This window comes from Euleptes europaea, chromosome 1, assembly GCF_029931775.1.
Source record: "Euleptes europaea isolate rEulEur1 chromosome 1, rEulEur1.hap1, whole genome shotgun sequence".
Lineage (NCBI taxonomy): Eukaryota > Metazoa > Chordata > Lepidosauria > Squamata > Sphaerodactylidae > Euleptes > Euleptes europaea.
In genome coordinates, this window is record NC_079312.1 from 15718054 (window position 1) to 15737049 (window position 18996).

Sequence of the window (18996 nt, forward strand, 5' to 3'; positions counted from 1 at the left end):
GGCACGAGACTCGAGGACGACCCTGCGCGTAGGGAAGTCCTGATGGACGAGGAACAGAGGCAATGGCAGGAGGAACGCCAAGCCATGTTGGAGCGCATGGATGCCATGCAGACTGTGATGGGTGAGATGGCTGCGGCCATGGACGCGCTGAAGGTACAGCCCCCCCCGGCAACCCTCCGGATGGGACACCGGCGGCTCCCCCCATCCCTCCCAGTACCCCGACCCGCCGTGACCTGAAAATCACGTATGATGGGTCGGGGGATCAGTTGACCTTCTTTTTGGTCCAAGTGGATATATTTATGCGGGAACAGGGCCGGACCTTTACCTCGGAAGAGTCCCAGGTCCAATATGTGGCCTCCCTTCTACAAGGCGAAGCGGCCGCGTGGATGGTATTACAATACGAGCTCCGCTCCCCGGTGCTGCGGAATCTGGACGAGTTCATGATTGCCCTCCGAAACCGGTTCGAGGACCCGAACCTGGGCGAGTGGGCCAAGGCTAACCTGATGCAACTACGCCAAGGGACTAAGTCGGTGGAGCAGTATGCGAGCCAATTCCAGTCTCTATCGAGCAGAATTCTGGACTGGAGCGAAGCTACCCGGGTGCAGTGCTTCAGGGAAGGACTAAACCCGGACCTGCAACATTGGGCCTTCATGCAAGGTAACCCCCCTGATGTCGAGGGCTGGGTGCGCCACGCCGCCGACATCGAAAATCGGAAGCAGCTCCTGACCCTGTCCAAACAGCGCACCGGCCGTGATTTTAAGCCGAAAGGAGACAGACCAAGCGGTACCAGAGATTCCCGTACCCCGGGTGGCAGCGGCCCCTCAACCGCCGAACGCCGCCGGCGGTTCGAAACTGGGGTGTGCTTGGTGTGTGGAGGTAAGGGTCATTTCGCTTCACAGTGCCCATCCCGCTCCGGCCGTCCTGCTCCTCCTCGCCCAAACCCGACCGAACCGGAGAAGACCCCGGCGGAGAGCCAACCGCGACGCCGAAGCAGCGCTCCTGGACGCCGGAGCGCGCCCTCCGCGCTACATGCGAGCGCTCAAGACGGAGCCTCCACCTCTACTGGTCCATCGGGACCCCGGATTACAAATGCAACTTTCGACTCGGCCGAGTCACGGAGTACAACTACCACGTCTCCTTCATCCAGTGAGGAGGAGGAGTGGGAGATGCCGGCAAAAAACGCCGTCGGTCTGCTGTAAGAGGGGCTCCTCAGCAGACCGCTCCAGTCGTTGTGCAAGGAGCTCCACCAATGGTAAGCGCCCAAGAGGATAATGTGTACATCCGGGTCCACCTATCCTTACCCAAAGGGGGTCCCGTGTTAGAATTCCCCGCGCTAGTTGACTCTGGGTGCGCCCGCACCTTGATTAGTGAGGAAGCCGCCAAGAGACTTCGCGTTCGACGCAAACGGCTCCCTGGTCCCCTCCGTTTCTCGCAAATGGACGGTAGTGATTTTAAAAAGGGGCCCGTCACCCACCGCACCACGGAGGTGGTCATGGCAGTGGGGGAACATTGGGAACGACTGTATTTTACCATCGCCCCTATAGTTGCCCCCGTAGTTTTGGAAATGAATTGGTTACAGGGACACAACCTCTCCATTAATTGGGTCAAACGGACACTCACTTTCCCCGAGGACTCCTGCGGGACGCATGACAAGGACCGAGTGCTTTGCACCCCGGCCGCCGCGTTGGTGGGTTCCCCCGGGCCCATCCCCGCGGCACCCCATCTACCCTCGGAGTATTCCCAGTTTGCGGATGTGTTTGATGTGAGGGAATGTGACGAACTGCCCCCACACCGAGAAACTGATTGCGCCATTGAGATCGTGGGAGAAGGCAAGTTGTCCGAGGGGAAGGTTTACCCCATGAGCCCTAATGAAAAGGCGGGGAAGGGGGCGAACGCCGCGCTTCCCTCAGCCCGTTTGCAGTGGTCACCGCCCTGCCAGCAGGCGTTCGATGAGCTTAAAGTGCTCTTCTCGTCCGAGCCAGTACTAGCCCACCCGGACTGCACTAAGCCATTTGTGGTCCAGGTGGACGCCTCGGACGTTGCCATGGGGGGAGCTCTCCTGCAGAAAGACGAAAGTGGGGAGTTGAGACCATGCGCCTACTTCTCCAAAAAATTTTCCCAATCAGAAATTAACTGGGCAATTTGGGAGAAGGAGGCGGCGGCGGTGAAGCATGCCCTCACCATCTGGAGACATTTTTTGGAAGGGGCAGAATTTCCGTTTGAGGTGTGTACCGACCACAAAAATTTGGAGGCTCTCAAGGGGGCCAGGAAGCTCAACGCTAAACAGATTCGTTGGGCTCAGTTTTTCGCCAAATTCCGTTTCACCCTCAAACACGTCCCCGGAAAGGAAAATACCCTGGCTGATGCTCTCTCCCGCCTCCCCCAATACCGCAATGACTTCGACCGTCCCATGGACTCTCTGTTCACCCCCGAGCCTTAAAGCCTATGCTTATGCAACATGGGCAGATCAGGATCATGCAAGGTCAACTACTGGATATATAATTTACCTAGACCAGGCTCCAATTCACTGGAAATCACTAAAGCAATCTTTTGTGGCAACAAATTTGTGTGAAGCTGAATTTAGTGCAATAAGTGAATGTACTAATCAATTAGAATGGTTTGTTTATTTGTTCAAGGAGCTTAATGTAAATGTACCATTGCCTGTTAAGGTCTACTCTGACAATGAAGCTGCAAAACAGCTAGCAAATGAACAAAGTTTCAGAGGGAAAAGCAAACATATCAGGATAAGATATGAGAATGTATCAGATGCGGTAAACAAAAACCTTGTGCACATACAGAAATGTGCTGGAACTGTAAACATTGCTGATATATTTACAAAGGTAGTAGATAGTCAAAGGTTTGTGAAACTGTCAAATATGATATACAAGCCTTGAGAAGGAGTGTCAAGAAATGCAAGCCTAGTATATTAGAGTTTGACCGTTCAGGACCAGATCTCAAGCATCTTGATAGATAGAAGACAGCCAAGAACCAGCCTGAACAGGTTCTGACCATAGCTGATGCAATGAGGAGTAATGGGTGCAATGATTCAACAATGACTCAGCAGTTAGCTGATTGGTGGTTGGAAAATGTATAAATGCATATATCTCTGTAACCAAGGTGTGGGAGATAATAGTGGATGTGGTTCATGTTGGAGATTGCTGTAAGTCTGAACACTGTAATATAAAACAAGCACTGTTTTATGTAGCCTGGCTTTACTGGTGGTTATTTCTGGGATTCTGCCTAATCCGCTAGTTCCCGCAACAGAGGGAAGGTGCCATGGCCTGAATTTGTTTTGCTTATGACCAGTTGGTCCACAAGCATAAAGAATGGAATAAAGGAATAAAGGTGCCATGGTATAGCCCCACCTCATCAGATCTTGAAATATCAGCAGGGTTGGTACTTGGATGGGAGACCAAAGAAGATTCTATAAATTAAGGCGATGGCAAAGAAATCCCTGCTTCTCACTTGCCTTGAAAACCTTTCTGGGGTCACCATAGATTGGTTGTGACTTGATGGCACATGCGTACATATTTCTTCTGAGTTTTGGCTGAAAGGTTAAGTACAACCTACTTCTTGGGGGGGGGATTCTTCACAAATTTCATTTATGTGGAAATATTCACATTTCTTTTCACTAGTCACTTGGAGTGACTGGCGATTCAATTCGTAGAAAGTATGCTAAGGTCTACGGGCCAAGGGTCCGCTCCTGCTAAACTTCACTTCCTTCCAAACAGATGTTCCACAGTTCTACCATATTACCCCCTTCTAACTCTGCTGATTTCAGTGGGCTTAGAAGGGTGTAAATCTGCTTGAGACACCACCCTCCGTCCCCCTGAGACCACTCTGTGGCCTCAGCTATGACAGACTCAATCAGACACACACAGTGAAGGGGGACAGTTTGGTAGGTCCAATTTGGCCATAGACACACTGCAATGAGAACGGGGGTAGGTGTTCCTGAAAGGGATGGGGTGGGGGTCACCATTAAATGAGGATGCCCTGAAGGGCAGTTTCCTCCCCCTCCCTTTCATTTTAGCTGTTTGTTCTACAATTACATCCCAATTTGCCAGTTCATGGGCACAACTGGAAAGAAGCAACAGAGAATAATTTTCAGGAAATCCACATAATGCAATTCTGAACTAAAATTGTGGGAGAATTCAGACCTCAAAACTTACCATGATGAACTCAAAAACCCTTGTGAATTGGTACATACAATTCTCACATTCCTGGGTCTGCTAATGATATACGTCAAGGGTCCCCAACATGGTGCCCATGGGCACTGTGGTGCCACCAATACCTTTCCTGGTGCCCACCAAGTATTTTACGAAGTGGCCAGGGCAAGGTGGGACTTTTGCCAAGCCAGCATCTGCCACTACAGCATAAGGATATTCACTGTGTGACTGAAGGTGTGCTGCATGTACCTCTCTCCTTTTGGAAGCATCCAAATAAAAAAAAAGTGAGGAATGTTGTGCCTGAGTAATCATACCTGCTTCAGACATACACGCAAGCTACACGCATAAGCTGCTTACAAACAGAACCACAGAAGCCACTCCCCAGTGCCCCCCCCCCCACTATTCTTTAGCACCAAGCTCGTAGGCACATACACAGTCCAAAGGCTGGAAACTTTCCTCCAACAGCCTCCCTCCCACCTATTCCTCCTTTTTGATACATTCGCTTCACTCTGCAAGGGAACACTCTGAACTGCTCAATAAGATAGGCTCCATTCATTAATGTAGCAAGGCTCACGCACGCGCTGTAGAAACTGATGACGTTGCATTGACAAGCTAACCGGATGTTAAGAAAATGTATCATTGTTGTATTGGAATGTCAAATGTCTATAAAACCTATTGCATTTGCCCTGCTTCGGTGTGACAGGATCGCGGAGCTGTTTGTCTGGATCCTGACTCACCCGGTTATGACTCCTTGGCCAATAAAGCAAGCCGTTAGCTCAAACCAACCTCCTGCCCTCATTGATCTCATTGGACTCTATGATAATGGGGGGAGCACTTCACTAGCTCTACCTCCAGTAGCAGCTTTTTTGAGGCATTCATTTTGAGGCTGCTGCAGCAGTCATCCTGTTTGCAGCAGTCATCTAGAAGCGCCTGGTTGGCCACTGTGTAAACAGACTGCTGGACTTGATCGATCTTGATCTGATCCAGCATGGCCTTTCTTATATTCTTATGGTCATTACCTTTGAATTGCTTCTTGAAGCCCTCCAAAAGGGGATTTAAGTCCGTGAGTTCCCAGATCCGCCACTTCAGTGCAAGAGGAAAAGCCGCTGGATCCTCAAACGCCTCCTTTTCTTCATACCTGGGGAAAATCATGTCAAGGTACCATCCATCCAATTCAGAATCCCCCCTGCCCCTGGCAGATCAGAGAAACAGAGGAAGGAATTGGCAGAAAGCCGAGAGACAGAGGCTGAGAGAGGAGCAAGATGGGAGGCTCTTCAGAGAGCAACATCCACCTCACTGTAGCTCCTGAGACCCCAAAGCCACACAGGAGGTCTGGGGAATGGCTATTAGAAATAAAACAGAGCCTGTTTGGGCTCAGACCACCACCACAGGAGGAGGAAGGGCTCCTGTCAGTCCCCCAGCCATTTTCCTGTTCTGAAACTGCACTGGGGTGGGGTGGGGGAGTTATTTCTCCATTTTTGCGGCTCCGCATGGACTATTCTGTGCATAAGCAGCAAAAATAGGGAAGTCACTCACCTCGCGGGGGTTGTTTCAACATGAACAATGGCTGGAGAGGGAGGCAGGAGCCCTTCCACTCTTACAGCAGCATTCGGAGAACAAATGGGCCCTGCTTTCTTTTTTAACTGCCACATTCCCCACAGTTGCTGTGTGGCTGAGGGGAACCCAGACCCCACTCTGAAAAAAGCAAACATCAAGTTTGGCCTTCAGAACCCCAACCCCACATCCCCTGCCCAGATTTGCCCTGCAAATGTCCAGTGAAAGAAAAAGAAAGCTGGGGTGGTTAGAGCTCTGCACTTTAGGGTTAGAGTTAGGGGAGGGTCTGTGGCTCAGAGGAAGAGCATCTGCTTGACATGCAGAAGGTCTCAGGTTCAATCCCCACCATCTCCAGGTCAAAGGATCAGGTACTAGATGGGGTGAAAGACCTCTAGCAGGGACTCTGAAGAGCCACTGCCACTCTGAGTAGACAGTACTGACTTTGAGGGACCAATGGTCTGATTCAGTATACGGCAGCTTCCTGTGTCCTGTGACTAGGATTGTAGGACACAGGTTCAACCCCACATCCAGCATTGCGGGTCACTGGGTGACCTTAGACAGGGTGTTTTGAGGATAAAATGGAGGAGGGCAGAATTAGGCTCAGTGCGTTCACATATTTTTCTCCATCTCCCATAATACTAGAACTCAGGGGCACCCAATGAAGTTCCTGAGAAATAGATTTGGGACAGACAAAGAACATAATTTTTACTCAACCAGTAATGAATCTGTTGAATTCATTGCTGGTTGAGGTAATGATGGCCAAAAACGCATGGTCCCTTAACCCACTTTATTCCCCGTTTCAGCCAGGATCAAATTGACCCGGGCTGGGGGGAAACTGTACACATTACCTTAAAAAGCAGGGACAAAGCTGTGCGCAAATCCATCCATGTAAACAGAAAGTGCGGGAGACGTGAACAGTTCCTGTTTAGCTTGCAACACCCCCGTTTCTGGTGACTGGTCATTTCCCGGGGCAGGGAAGGCCCTCATTGGTCAATTTGAAACGACCAATCACTGCGTGTGTGTGTGTGTGCCAAACTAAACAGGAACTTCATGTCTCCCGCACTTTCTGCTTACATGGATCGATTGGCACAGTTTCGTCCCTGCTTTTCAAGGAAATGCATACAGTCCCCCCCACCCCAACCCAGGTAAATTTGATCCTGGCTGAAATGGGAAATAAAAGTGGGTTAAGGGACCATGCGTTTTTGGCCGATGGCGACGAGCATAGATAGCTTTAAAAGAGGATTCGACATTCAGGGAGGAGAGGTCCAGCAATGGCCACTAGACTTGGTGACTGAAGGGAGCCTCCATAGCCATAGGCAGCAAACCTCTGAATAACACTGCTAGGAGGTAGCAGCAGAGGAGGGCCTCGGCCTCTGTGCCTTGTTTGTGGGCCATCCAGGGGCATCCCTTGGCCACTGTGTGAAACACAGGACTAAATGGACTAAATGGACTAAACACTGGACTAAATGGACCACAGGTCACGTGACATCACCACACCCAGAAGGGTGTTTCCTTCTGTCCCTTTTGAATCATTTGCCCCTGGAGGGAGGAGTGGAAACTTCGAGCCCAGTAACGTCACAATGACAATTCTTCCTCTAAATCTACTTGGGGAGACTTACAGCAGAAGCCTGAATTTTCTGGTCACCAGCTGTATATTGCCCATAATGGGCTGCTCAGCATGACAAAGGCTTTATTTTGGAAGCCCTGTTGTTACCACATGGCAGCCAGTGTGGAAACAGCCAAGAAGTAACCTGAGTAGGAGCAGCGCATTTAAGTGCTATGTGGTTGCAGAAACACTGATGGAGACATGGCACACACACACACACACCAACCCCTGCTTCCTCATGTGTACCCTCACCCTACCCTCCTTAACAAACGGAGCACATTGGATTTGGCTGGGTGGTCAAACGCTTGTTCAACTCTAAAAGGCCCCATAGTCAGCCCCGATGCCAACCAAGATAATAAAGTTTTCAAACTGCCATTTTGTGGAAAGAATTTAGCTGAGGAGGCTCAAACCCTGAGGTAGATTTTAAAACGTTGCTTTTGAAGCAGCTGCCACCACAACAAAAATATCTTCACTGTGTGACTGAAGGTAACCTGCAACAGCCATTTTGTGGCTGGCTCCGCCTCCTGTGGCAGCCATTTTGTGCCAGCCGTTCCTTAACTGCCCCCACCACACCAGGGCAGAATTCCAAATAGGTTGGGGACCCCTCTTCTAGAGCTTTTTCAGCTAGGTGTCAACCCAGATCCTCCCAGTACTATTTCACAATTTCCTGTTGACGAGGCTCTGTGTTTTAGCTGTTTGCCGCTGACGGATGGATGGAGCGCCACGATCTTAATTGCACCTGATGTGGCCCTCAGCCACCATCCTGAAGGACCACGTTCTTCACAGGATGCCCAGACCCCTCCCAGTGTTGAGAAGGTTAATGAGAAGGATCCATTTACCTCTGCAAGGTGCTTCTGGCATCCTAAAGAAAAATGGCAGAGAGAGAGAAAGAAAAGAGACCTCAATGGTTGCTAAAAAGGCCACACCAGGAAGACCCCTCAGACCCTGGGAGATTCTGCACTCTGGCCCTTCTACTGTGTCCAGCTAGCAGACTCCACTCAAAGACTGGGGGGTGCATCTCCATACAGTGAGAGAAAATCTTTGAGAGATTAATATTACCAGACAAAGTGGAGCCATTTCAGAGGAGAGTTGGTGATCTGCTTTGGCGATTCAACAGCGGCTACTTTCACAAAAGGAGTTTTCCTCACATGGAAGGCAGGAAGGCCTCCAAGTAGCTCCAGTGGCCACGTGTGGACGCAGAGGCATTCCCAGCAACATTCCTGGCATCAGCCCCGTGTCGCTGTTATTTCCCTTCTGGCCACTGGAGAGCTTTTCCCAGGCTTTAAAAAAATGCTAAATTACAGTAGAATTGTAACAACATGATGGTCCCTGGTTTTCATTGTTTTGTAAATAAAGTCCTGGTTGCAGAGTTATAACTGGAAATGAGCAGCCTACACTTTACTTTAAAAAATAAAAATAAAAGCTAGATATTAGCGCAACAGATCATTATAATGTTACAATACTAGAACAATTGAGCCTTTGCCCTTTTCTTTAAAGCCTGAGAAAAGCCCTCTGATTGGGCGAGGAGGGGAATGGTGGCCACAGGGACTGAGAGCAGAAGAGCCAAACTCTGTCACCTTTCAGCCCTTTAAAGGGCTTTCCCCCTTTTCCCTGCAGCGTTGTAACATGGCTCAGCAGGGTAAGTAGGGGTCTGGGCACACATGCTATCGCATCTGCACATAAGTGATGGGTTGGCATCAGCAGGCACAGCACTGCCAGCAACAGGTGTGCGGATGCCATTCCCCTACCACTTGTTGCTGCCGTTGTGTGTGTGTGTTCATTTTGGTGCACCAATCTGCATGCAACAAGTATGAGCTACATTCACCCCAACATACACATCCTCCTGTTAAATCTTGCTGTTAAATCCTCCTGTTAAATCTTGCGGTTGGACTGGATGGACCTTGTGGTCTCTTCCAACCTTGTGTGGTTTTCTGGGTTTTTTTGGTGAAAATCTTGCCTATGATCCTCGTTCCTGGTGGTTGGGAAAGAGCTGCCTGTGAACCTGGTTTGACAGGCATGTAGTTCCCCAGACTGTTGGTTGACACACAAACACACTTCTGCTTCTGAGATGGAAGCCAAGTGGCCTCAGTTTATCAGGGAGGGGCCGGGGGCTCTGGGGGGGGGGCTCCATTTCCAGGGGGTGGAGTTTAGCAGGGTGTCTTTGATCATTTTTTGTAGCCTGCCCCTGGTTGGAGATGTAATGGGGCAGAGGAGAAAGCAGCCCATGTATAGAGGTGAAAACTTGCTAGCAACACAAACTGGGCTCATTTGCTTTCTGCCTAAGTGAAGGAGGCACAGAAAGGGTTTGGGGGCAGCTTTCTCCCGAAGGGGAGCCTGGGCTGTTCCTGCCACTCTCACCTGCAGGAGTTCACTGGCCGGCTGCTGACACTTCTCCTCCATCTCCTGGATGAGGCTATCCAGAGAGGAGAGCTCCTCAGAGAGTGCGGCCAGGTTCTGGTCCCTGTTTCTTGCCACCTCCTTCTCCACCTCTTCCATCTGGGCCAGGAGACGTTTCTCTTGCTCCTCCAGAAATGAATGTAGTTGTCTGAACTTGGCTGCCGTCTCTTGCTTCTCTCCTGAGGTTTGCTCCTGAAATAGAAAGAGAAGGAAATCAGGTCAACAGAACACAGTTCGTCTTTTCAGTGGGAAAAGGTTCAGAAGACTCCTGTCGAAAGGGCACTTTGGCCTTTCATAGAGATCACATGAACATTCGGCAGGGAAAAAGACAGATTTCCATGGACCCATGCTGAGGGCCAAAGTACATCACTCTCAAATTCCTGGAGGGGTTATTTCAGCCACAGAGGATGATGTCTGCAGCACAAGACCCAGAGAGTAGAAGGGACTTCTTGAGTCCATTTGTTTCCCCAGTAAAATACCCTCCATATGCTGACCCCTCTACTTCCATCAGCCAAAAAGGTACGATGTTTGAATAGAAATAACACTGGGGAGAAAAGAGCTAAGAAGCCCCTTCCCCTCACTTGGTCTCCCTGGATGCATTTTGGGCAAGAAAAAACTGCAGGGGAAAAGATCGACGCGCGGCTGAGTATTACAAGTACTCTCCCCCCTTAGAATCAGCAATGGCAGAACAACCCTTGGCCCAGTTCAGGATAGGTGGAAAATCTATCAGCATTTCCACCCAGCATTTCTTTAGAAGTGGGACACCCTTATCTCTCTTGAGAGACTTCTCCTGGCTTGCAGTGTGTTGGAGCATGAACACAAATAGGTAGTCAACATATGTTGTCAACAAATAGGTAGTCAACATATGTTCATCTGCCCAGGGCTCATCCCAGAGAACAGAGCACCTTGGAACGTCAAGTGATTCTGCCCCAAACAAAATCACCCAAGAACACAAAAAAGGAGGGGGGGGGTCTAGATCTGGATGAACAACCAGGGACAGCCCCACCCACTAGGCAGCCCCAGGTGACCATCCAGGGTGCCAGGGGCACCAAGAGGGTGCAGTTCCCCAACATCTGCCTCATACGGTCGACTGACTCTTCTGCTATTTTCTGCCATTCCCCCCCCCTCAATTCAAGTTTTAGAATCTGTTCACTTCCCAGCCATAGTGACACTTACGAGCAGGTCTTGGCTTTCCTTCACTACCTCTGCTTTATACGCCACAATTCTTTCTCTCTCCTTCTTCAGCACCTCCAGGCGGTTGTAGAACTGATCCTGGGGGAGGAGAGACACTTTTTTAGAAGTTTATTATAAAACATAAGAGAAGCATAAGTGCCATGAAAGGCCAAACTAGATATAACTGTCCTATTTATGTAATGTTTTTTTTTTTAGTGAAATACAAGATCTAGAAATTTAGCCACTTATCACAGCAATTGATCTGCTTCAGTCTGACTCAGAATAAGGCAGCGTTATGCATAACTCTCCCGCCCCCCCCCCCAAAAAAACTTCTTCTTCTAATTTAAACTGCTGCCTCACAGCTACTGGGTGCAAGTGGGGGACACAGGAAGGTACCAAACATGCAGGCTTTCTCTCCCAGGCTAACAGCAATTCAAGGACAGCAACTGAAGTTGAGAAAGCAGTATGTGTGTGAGTGTGTGTGTGGGGGTTAAAACTAGGAGTCAGGCGGCTGCCCCCTCATAGCTCAGCCTTGCAATGGGCTGCCCAGACCTCAATACAGCCAGACAGGAAGTGAGTCAATCTCCCCATTTTATCATATCACCCCACTTTAGCCTCAGCAGGGGGCAAGAGGCAATGCCCTTGGGAGCCATGAAACCAGGAAGGAGGAAGCAAAGAGGTGTTTTCACTCCCCAATTTGGGCCCAGAGGCTAGGGTTGCCAGGTCCCTCTTTGCCACCGGCAGGAGATTTTGGGGGCAGACCCTGAAGAGGGTGGGGTTTTGAAGGGGAGGGTCTTCAATGTCATAGAGTTCAATTGGCACAGCGGCCATTTTTCTCCAGGTGATCTGATCTCTATCGGCTGGAGATCAGTCGAATTAGTCAGTGAGGATACAGCCGTTTCAAATTCTTAATTTTAAATTCTTCATCAGTCCTTCGAAGACTGATGAAGAATTTAAAATTAAGAATTTGAAACGGCCGTATCCTCACCGTGACCTGTGCTTCTTTTAAAAACTACTTGACATTAACTTATTCCATCATGGCATATGTACTCTACCATTGAGACTCTTCCTGAGACTTTTTTCTTCATTTTGAGAACACTGTACAATTCTTCACCTGTGTTTACTGTATTGTGGGTTGTTTTGTTGCATATATTGATGTGTTTATAGTAGTAGCTCACTGATAAACTTTTTGCACTTTGTTAATATACTTTGCTCCTGTACTGATTTTCCTATCTACTTGATACTAGTACAGTGGTGCCTTATTTTCATCAATTACCTGGCAGTTGGCAACCCTACCAGAGGCTGAGGCAGAACCTCCAGGGAGTTCCTGCACAAAGAGACCACGGAGAAGGGAAGGATCCATGGCTCTTCCTCACCAATCTCCATGTTGTTGATTTCCTACCTTGTACTCTTTGGAGGCCTCCTCAAGAGGAAGGGCTTCATGATCTCTGTGCTCCTTGGATCGGTGACAGACCACACAGATGAGGGCTTTGTCGTCCTTGCAGAAGAGATTCAGTGGCTCCGGGTGCTTCTGGCAAACTCTCCCTTTTCTAGCAGCCATGATTGCCTGATACAGAAAACAAAGAAACAGAATTTGTTTCATCCCCCCAGGGTTGCCAACCTCCAGGTATTATTCAAAAATGCAACTAGCCAGGCTCACTGGCTCTGGCCTAACTTTTTGCTACATCTCAGTCGGCCCTAAATCCGTTCTCAGCACCAGGACAAATGGAGAAGTCCCTCATGATCAAGATAGCCAAAACTCAGAGCAGGATGTTGCCTGTAGGTCTTTTGGCACAAAGGCTTCACTGAGGGCAAATGACCCCAAAGGAGTTAATGGAGCAGGGCGGGTGGGGGGCGGGGAATGTGAGATTACTTCTCAGAGTTTAGAACTCATGGGGTTTCCATACAATAAGACTAGGAACCCATAGGTGCCCCATATATTGATGCCCTTACGGGACCAAAATGTGATGAAATGTCTCATTTTATTACTATTATTATTGCATTTAAAAACATGAAAAAATTGAGATACAGGGATTGCAGCCCCCCCCCCCCCCAATCAAACTCAAGTCAATTCACACCAGAATTAATATCCGCTTGTTGGGCCAGTATCAGAATTGTCATTCATTTGTAACGTTCATGGTGTTATCCAAAGGGCCACCTGGGAGGAGATGCTGTCTGTGAGAGGGCGGATGGGCTGCTTTGGAGTTATATCTTGATAGGTGGCTTAAAAATCCATCAGGGTCCATCCGTATTCCTGCAGTTCCAGCTTCACCTCCTTGCACCATTTGGACCAACTTTTGGAGGTTTGTCATAATACCCCACCAGGAACGTGCACTGCAAGAAAGGAAGGGGGTGGTGTTTGGGGGCTCCTCAGGCACATTGCAAAATACAGCTCAAAGCTGGTGGAGGGAGAATGTGGTTTACCTGGAACCAGGAGTTGTGATTCGTTCATTGATTTCCAGAGGAATTTGAGGGTTAGAAAAAACCAGTTTCTTCTACCAGCCCCAGCTGAGGGGAGACCTTATGGGACCTGGTTTATTAGTGGAGGGTGTGTGTGACAAAGAAGAAAAAGAAAGCAGGGGTGCCACCAGCCCACTGGCCTCCACTGCCTAACAAGGAGGATGGCCAGGAGGCAAAAAGGAAAAATTCAAAAACAACTCCTAGACCGTCCAGTCACCCATAACCATTTACAAGTAGAACTTAATATACAAGTAGGGTTTACTCCAACGAGGAAGGGGGGGTAGTGAAATCAGGACACTCGTATAGTAAACTCAGACTTAGGGATCACAGCTTAGAATGGAAACCAGAGAGATGATGGGAGTCTTATCCTGTCTCTGTGAGGCCTTCTTCAGGTCTCTCCCCCTGCCTTTACTGCTGTGGATTGACCGGCCCTCAGCTGTGCTGGAGATGGGGCTGATCTTGGGGCTCTTGGTGCTGCTGCAGATCACCGGAGGCTCCTTGTCTCCTTGTCAGGCTTCCCTCTTCTCTGCACTTGGACCCAGATGGCTTCTCTCTCTCCTTTCCTTCAGAATTCTCTTTTCCTTCAGTATCTCCCCTCCCCACAAAGCTCCCTGTCCAGAACAACTCCCCCAACTCCAACTGAAAGGTTACTTTGGGTTACATCTGGTTTTATATAACAATGTCCCACCCCACCCCTGAACAAGGCACTAATTACGTCCAGGCCTTACAACGAGAGATATAGTTCAGGGGGTGGGGGTTGCCAGGTCCCTCTTTGCCAACGGCGGGAGGTTTTTGAGGTGGAGCCTGAGGAGGGTGGGGTTTGGGGAGGGGAGGGACTTCAGTGCCATAGAGTCCAATGGCCAAAGTGACAAAATTGGTTTTTCCAACATAAATTAATTTGCACATACAAATGACTAAATAAATAACATTTGCAGAGGAGCAATTTGTAAATTGACGCAGTACATATGTGAAGCCAGTGTCTTCCCTTGTGAAACTCTTTACTGGGAGGGAGAACCGGCAGACTGCGCATGATCCACAGCGATGATGTCCAACAGCCCCTGTGGTGGGAGGTTTATTTAGTCATTTGTATGTGCAAATTAATTTATGTTGGAAAAACCACACGCCCCCTTAAATTAAGAATTGGGGAGCACAGGTCCAGAATAAAAAATCAAGTATTAGAAGCGCCCCAAGTGGAGCATTGGTTGAAGTGCAAACATACAGATAGTGACTTTCAGTTCTTTGCGGTTTGGCAAGCAACACCTAAGAAGTTCCAGAGATCTAACATAGAACGAATTTTAAGTCAGCAGGAAGCACGCTTTGTGCAACTCTTTGACTGCATATCCCCTAAGGGGTTAAATATGGCCAATGATCTTACCTCCTTCTTGTAAATTAACACCTGCACCTGGGATCGATCCTAATGAGTAATGCAGTAAGCATTTAAGTATACTGCCTGTATGGAATTAATTGACTGGAAACAAGAAAGGATTCTTGTCGGGTTGACACCACACAAGTCACTGTGTATGAAAATTCATTTATGATTGTAAGTATAATTGTAATTATATTATATATGTGTAAAATAATTAATATTACAATGCTTAGAATGTTAATTTATAGTTCTATTTAAATAATTTATCAACAGACCAGCATTCTGATATTACAAACAAATGCTGAGGATACAAGGGACGTTCTGAGAGAGGATCCAGATGTCATAAATATATGTCCTTCAGGGTAGCTGAAGAAATATTGAAACAGGCAAAGATACCGGAATCCTGTTCTACCCAATTGGACTCAAGGACATTTATGGACAATATATGCATAATTCATGAAAGAAAGACACCACAAGTCAATTGCTAATTTCTGTTGAATTTGATTTTTTATGAATTTTGCCTTGTTGTATATATAAAACTGTACATTTAATTTTGTTGATTGAAAAGGCACTATGAAGCAATAGTGTAATCTGAGGAAATTATATTTATAAACATTGATATAAGTGAATCATTAGCCTACATCTGTGATTTTTGAATACTACCAATTTACAGTTGAATTTACATTTTTTTGAAACCTCCAGGTATTAGCTGGAGATCTCCTGCTATTACCACTGATCTCCAGCCAATAGAGATCAGTTCCCCTGGAGAAAATTGTCACTTTGGCCATTGGACTCTATGGCACTGAAGTCCCTCCCCTCCACAAACCCCACCCTCCTCAGGCTCCACCTCAAAAACCTCCCGCCGTTGGCAAAGAGGGACCTGGCAACCCCCACCCCCTGGACTGTATCTCTCGTTGTAAGGCCTGGACGTAATTAGTGCCTTGTTCAGGGGTGGGGTGGGACATTGTTATACAAAACCAGATGTAACCCAAAGTAACCTTTCAGTTGGAGTTGGGGGAGTTGTTCTGGACAGGGAGCTTTGTGGGTGGGGGGAGAAGATACTGAAGGAAAAGAGAGTTCTGAAGGAAAGGAGAGAGAGAGAAGCCATCTGGGTCCAAGTGCAGAGAAAAGGGAAGCCTGACAAGGAGACAAGGAGCCTCCGGTGATCTGCAGCAGCACCAAGAGCCCCAAGATCAGCCCCATCTCCAGCACAGCTGAGGGCCGGTCAATCCACAGCAGTAAAGGCAGGGGGAGAGACCTGAAGAAGGCCTCACAGAGACAGGATAAGACTCCCATCATCTCTCTGGTTTCCATTCTAAGCTGTGATCCCTAAGTCTGAGTTTACTATACGAGTGTCCTGATTTCACTACCCCCCCCTTCCTCGTTGGAGTAAACCCTACTTGTATATTAAGTTCTACTTGTAAATGGTTATGGGTGACTGGACGGTCTAGGAGTTGTTTTTGAATTTTTCCTTTTTGCCTCCTGGCCATCCTCCTTGTTAGGCAGTGGAGACCAGTGGGCTGGTGGCACCCCTGCTTTCTTTTTCTTCTTTGTCACACACACCCTCCACTAATAAACCAGGTCCCATAAGGTCTCCCCTCAGCTGGGGCTGGTAGAAGAAACTGGTTTTTTCTAACCCTCAAATTCCTCTGGAAATCAATGAACGAATCACAACTCCTGGTTCCAGGTAAACCACATTCTCCCTCCACCAGCTTTGAGCTGTATTTTGCAATGTGCCTGAGGAGCCCCCAAACACCACCCCCTTCCTTTCTTGCAGGGCGCGTTCCTGGTGGGGTATTATGACAAACCTCCAAAAGTTGGTCCAAATGGTGCAAGGAGGTGAAGCTGGAACTGCAGGAATACGGATGGACCCTGATGGATTTTTAAGCCACCTATCAAGATATAACTCCAAAGCAGCCCATCCGCCCTCTCACAGACAGCATCTCCTCCCAGGTGGCCCTTTGGATAACACCATGAACGTTACAAATGAATGACAATTCTGATACTGGCCCAACAAGCGGATATTAATTCTGGTGTGAATTGACTTGAGTTTGATTGGGGGGGGGGGGCTGCAATCCCTGTATCTCAATTTTTTCATGTTTTTAAATGCAATAATAATAGTAATAAAATGAGACATTTCATCACATTCTGGTCCCGTAAGGGCATCAATATATGGGGCACCTATGGGTTCCTAGTCTTATTGTATGGAAACCCCATAATGAATTCTAAACTCTCTCACAGTCCCCCCCCCACCCGCCCTGCCCCATTAACTCCTTTGGGGTCATTTGCCCTCAGTGAAGCCTTTGTGCCAAAAGACCTACAGGCAACATCCTGCTCTGAGTTTTGGCCATCTTGATCATGAGGGACTTCTCCATTTGTCCTGGTGCTGAGAACGGATTTAGGGCCGACTGAGATGTAGCAAAAAGTTAGGCCAGAGCCAGTGAGCCTGGCTAGTTGCATAGTGCTCGGTTTCTGAGAATGACATGCATATTTCTTGCCTTCACGCCGTATTCACAATGACCTTGGCACAGTATTGGAAGCCCCACTTCATCAGAGGCCTGCACTTGGGGAGGGGGCTGGCCAGGACCCCCTTTGGGCAGTGAAACCTCTTGGGCTGGCCACACAGCTCCATCTCACTATGGGAGGGCCAAGGAGGTGGTCATTGTAAATAATGGACAGACCACCGTTAAAGGAAATGGCTGTGCGTGGGGAGGCTCTGCCTGCCCTTTTCTTTAGTTCCTCATGTCCAGCCTTTTTCACTGGCAAAAATGGCTTGGGCGGGGGGGAAGCCTGCTGCTCTGCCTCCCGCTTTGCAGTGTTTGGAACCCACAGGAGCAACACAAAGCTTTCAAGGTAAGTTACAGAGACCAAACGTCTGACTCTGCGTCGGTCAGGCACCTTTGTCCCCACTTCAGGTCAGACGTATCCTCTATTTCAGCTCTTCCTTCATACCTTATCTAGGTCAGCAGCCTCTTTCAGGTGAAGTAAAGAGTGACCTTTGTGTTCTGGAGAATGCTTACAAATGTGACACATGAATTTTTCATCATCGTTGCAGAAGAAAAGGAGTTTCTGCCCGTGTGTTGGACACAGATCTTCTGTTCCTGGATTTCTCGCACAAAATCTCTTCTCTTTTATTTTTTCTACCAAGTTTGCCAGCTGCCAGTTTGAGCTGAAATTCCCTTTCTGTATCTCAGCTTTGCAGACAGGACACTCCAGGTGCCCCAGTCCTTCCCATTTATCACAGTAGTCAGTGATGCAACCCCGACAGAAATTGTGGCCACAGTCCAGGGTAACAGGTTCTGTTAGGCACTCCAGGCAGATGGGACAGATGACTTCCTCTTCCAGATCTGTGGATGGTGACCCTGAGGCCATGTTGGATGCAGTTTATGTCTCTTGGCAAGTGGAAAAGGGAGCTTTGTGAGGCCTGTAAAAAGGACAGCAGAAGGACAATGAGCTGGAGAAGGGGTGGGTTTTAGGCAGGAGATATATTTTTCAACAGATAAATAAGTAGTATTTTACTCTGGGATTTTTTAATAAATCTAATAGGTGGCACAGAACTTTCCATTAACAAATGATTGATGAAATAGAGGTGTGGATAGATGTTGATTTGATACTGGTAGGACAATTCAACAGAGTAATCAGGGCTGCCAATCTCCAGGTGGAGGCTGGAGATCTCCTGGAATCACAACTGATCTCCAGACTTCCGAGATCAGTTCCTCTAAAGAAACTGACAGCTTGCAGGGTAAACTGGATGGTGTCATACTCTGCTGAGATCTCTCCTCTGCCGAAACCCCACACTCTCCAGGCTCCACCCCCATCTCCAGGAATTTCCCAGCCCAGAGATGGCAACCATAAGTGATTCATAGATGGACAGATCTAGTAGCAAATCAACTCAAACAGTTCCACCAGTATTTACAGTGACTGACGTATTCAAGAGGGATCAGGCAATAGGGTTGCACTGTGCAAAATGATTCACAAAGCTACTTGGATAAATTATTGGGGACTGTGGTCTATACTAACATGTATAATTTTCTGTAAATTGGATCCTACTGTGTAATTTTACTTTATCGAATGTGTCATGCTAACAATTTGCCTTGCTTCAGTTCTGTTTTTACAGTTCTGGTTGGTTCTACAACCCAAATCCTATTTTATTGTTTATTGAATGTCCCATCCTGTTGATAGTGTTGCCTTACTCTGTGTAATACTCCTTGAGTCCCAAAGTAAAAGACAGATTATAAATAACAGGATGTCTCTATCCCGAGAAAAAATACTTT

The 18996-nt window shown here is 48.1% G+C and overlaps 1 protein-coding gene across 1 annotated transcript in view; it reads right to left on the reverse strand.

Moving 5' to 3' along the window:
* LOC130493960 (tripartite motif-containing protein 10-like) overlaps positions 1-18100 on the reverse strand; it is a 36024-nt gene extending 17924 nt beyond the window's left edge. The window contains exons 1-6 of the mRNA XM_056867592.1: positions 17675-18100; positions 12299-12463; positions 10900-10995; positions 9685-9915; positions 8166-8188; positions 5186-5304 (exon numbers count right to left, since the gene is read on the reverse strand). Coding sequence (XP_056723570.1) covers positions 5186-5304; positions 8166-8188; positions 9685-9915; positions 10900-10995; positions 12299-12463; positions 17675-18094 — 1054 coding nt within the window. The 5' untranslated portion in view covers positions 18095-18100. The remainder of the gene's footprint in view (positions 1-5185; positions 5305-8165; positions 8189-9684; positions 9916-10899; positions 10996-12298; positions 12464-17674) is intronic.
* Positions 18101-18996: the final 896 nt, after the last annotated feature.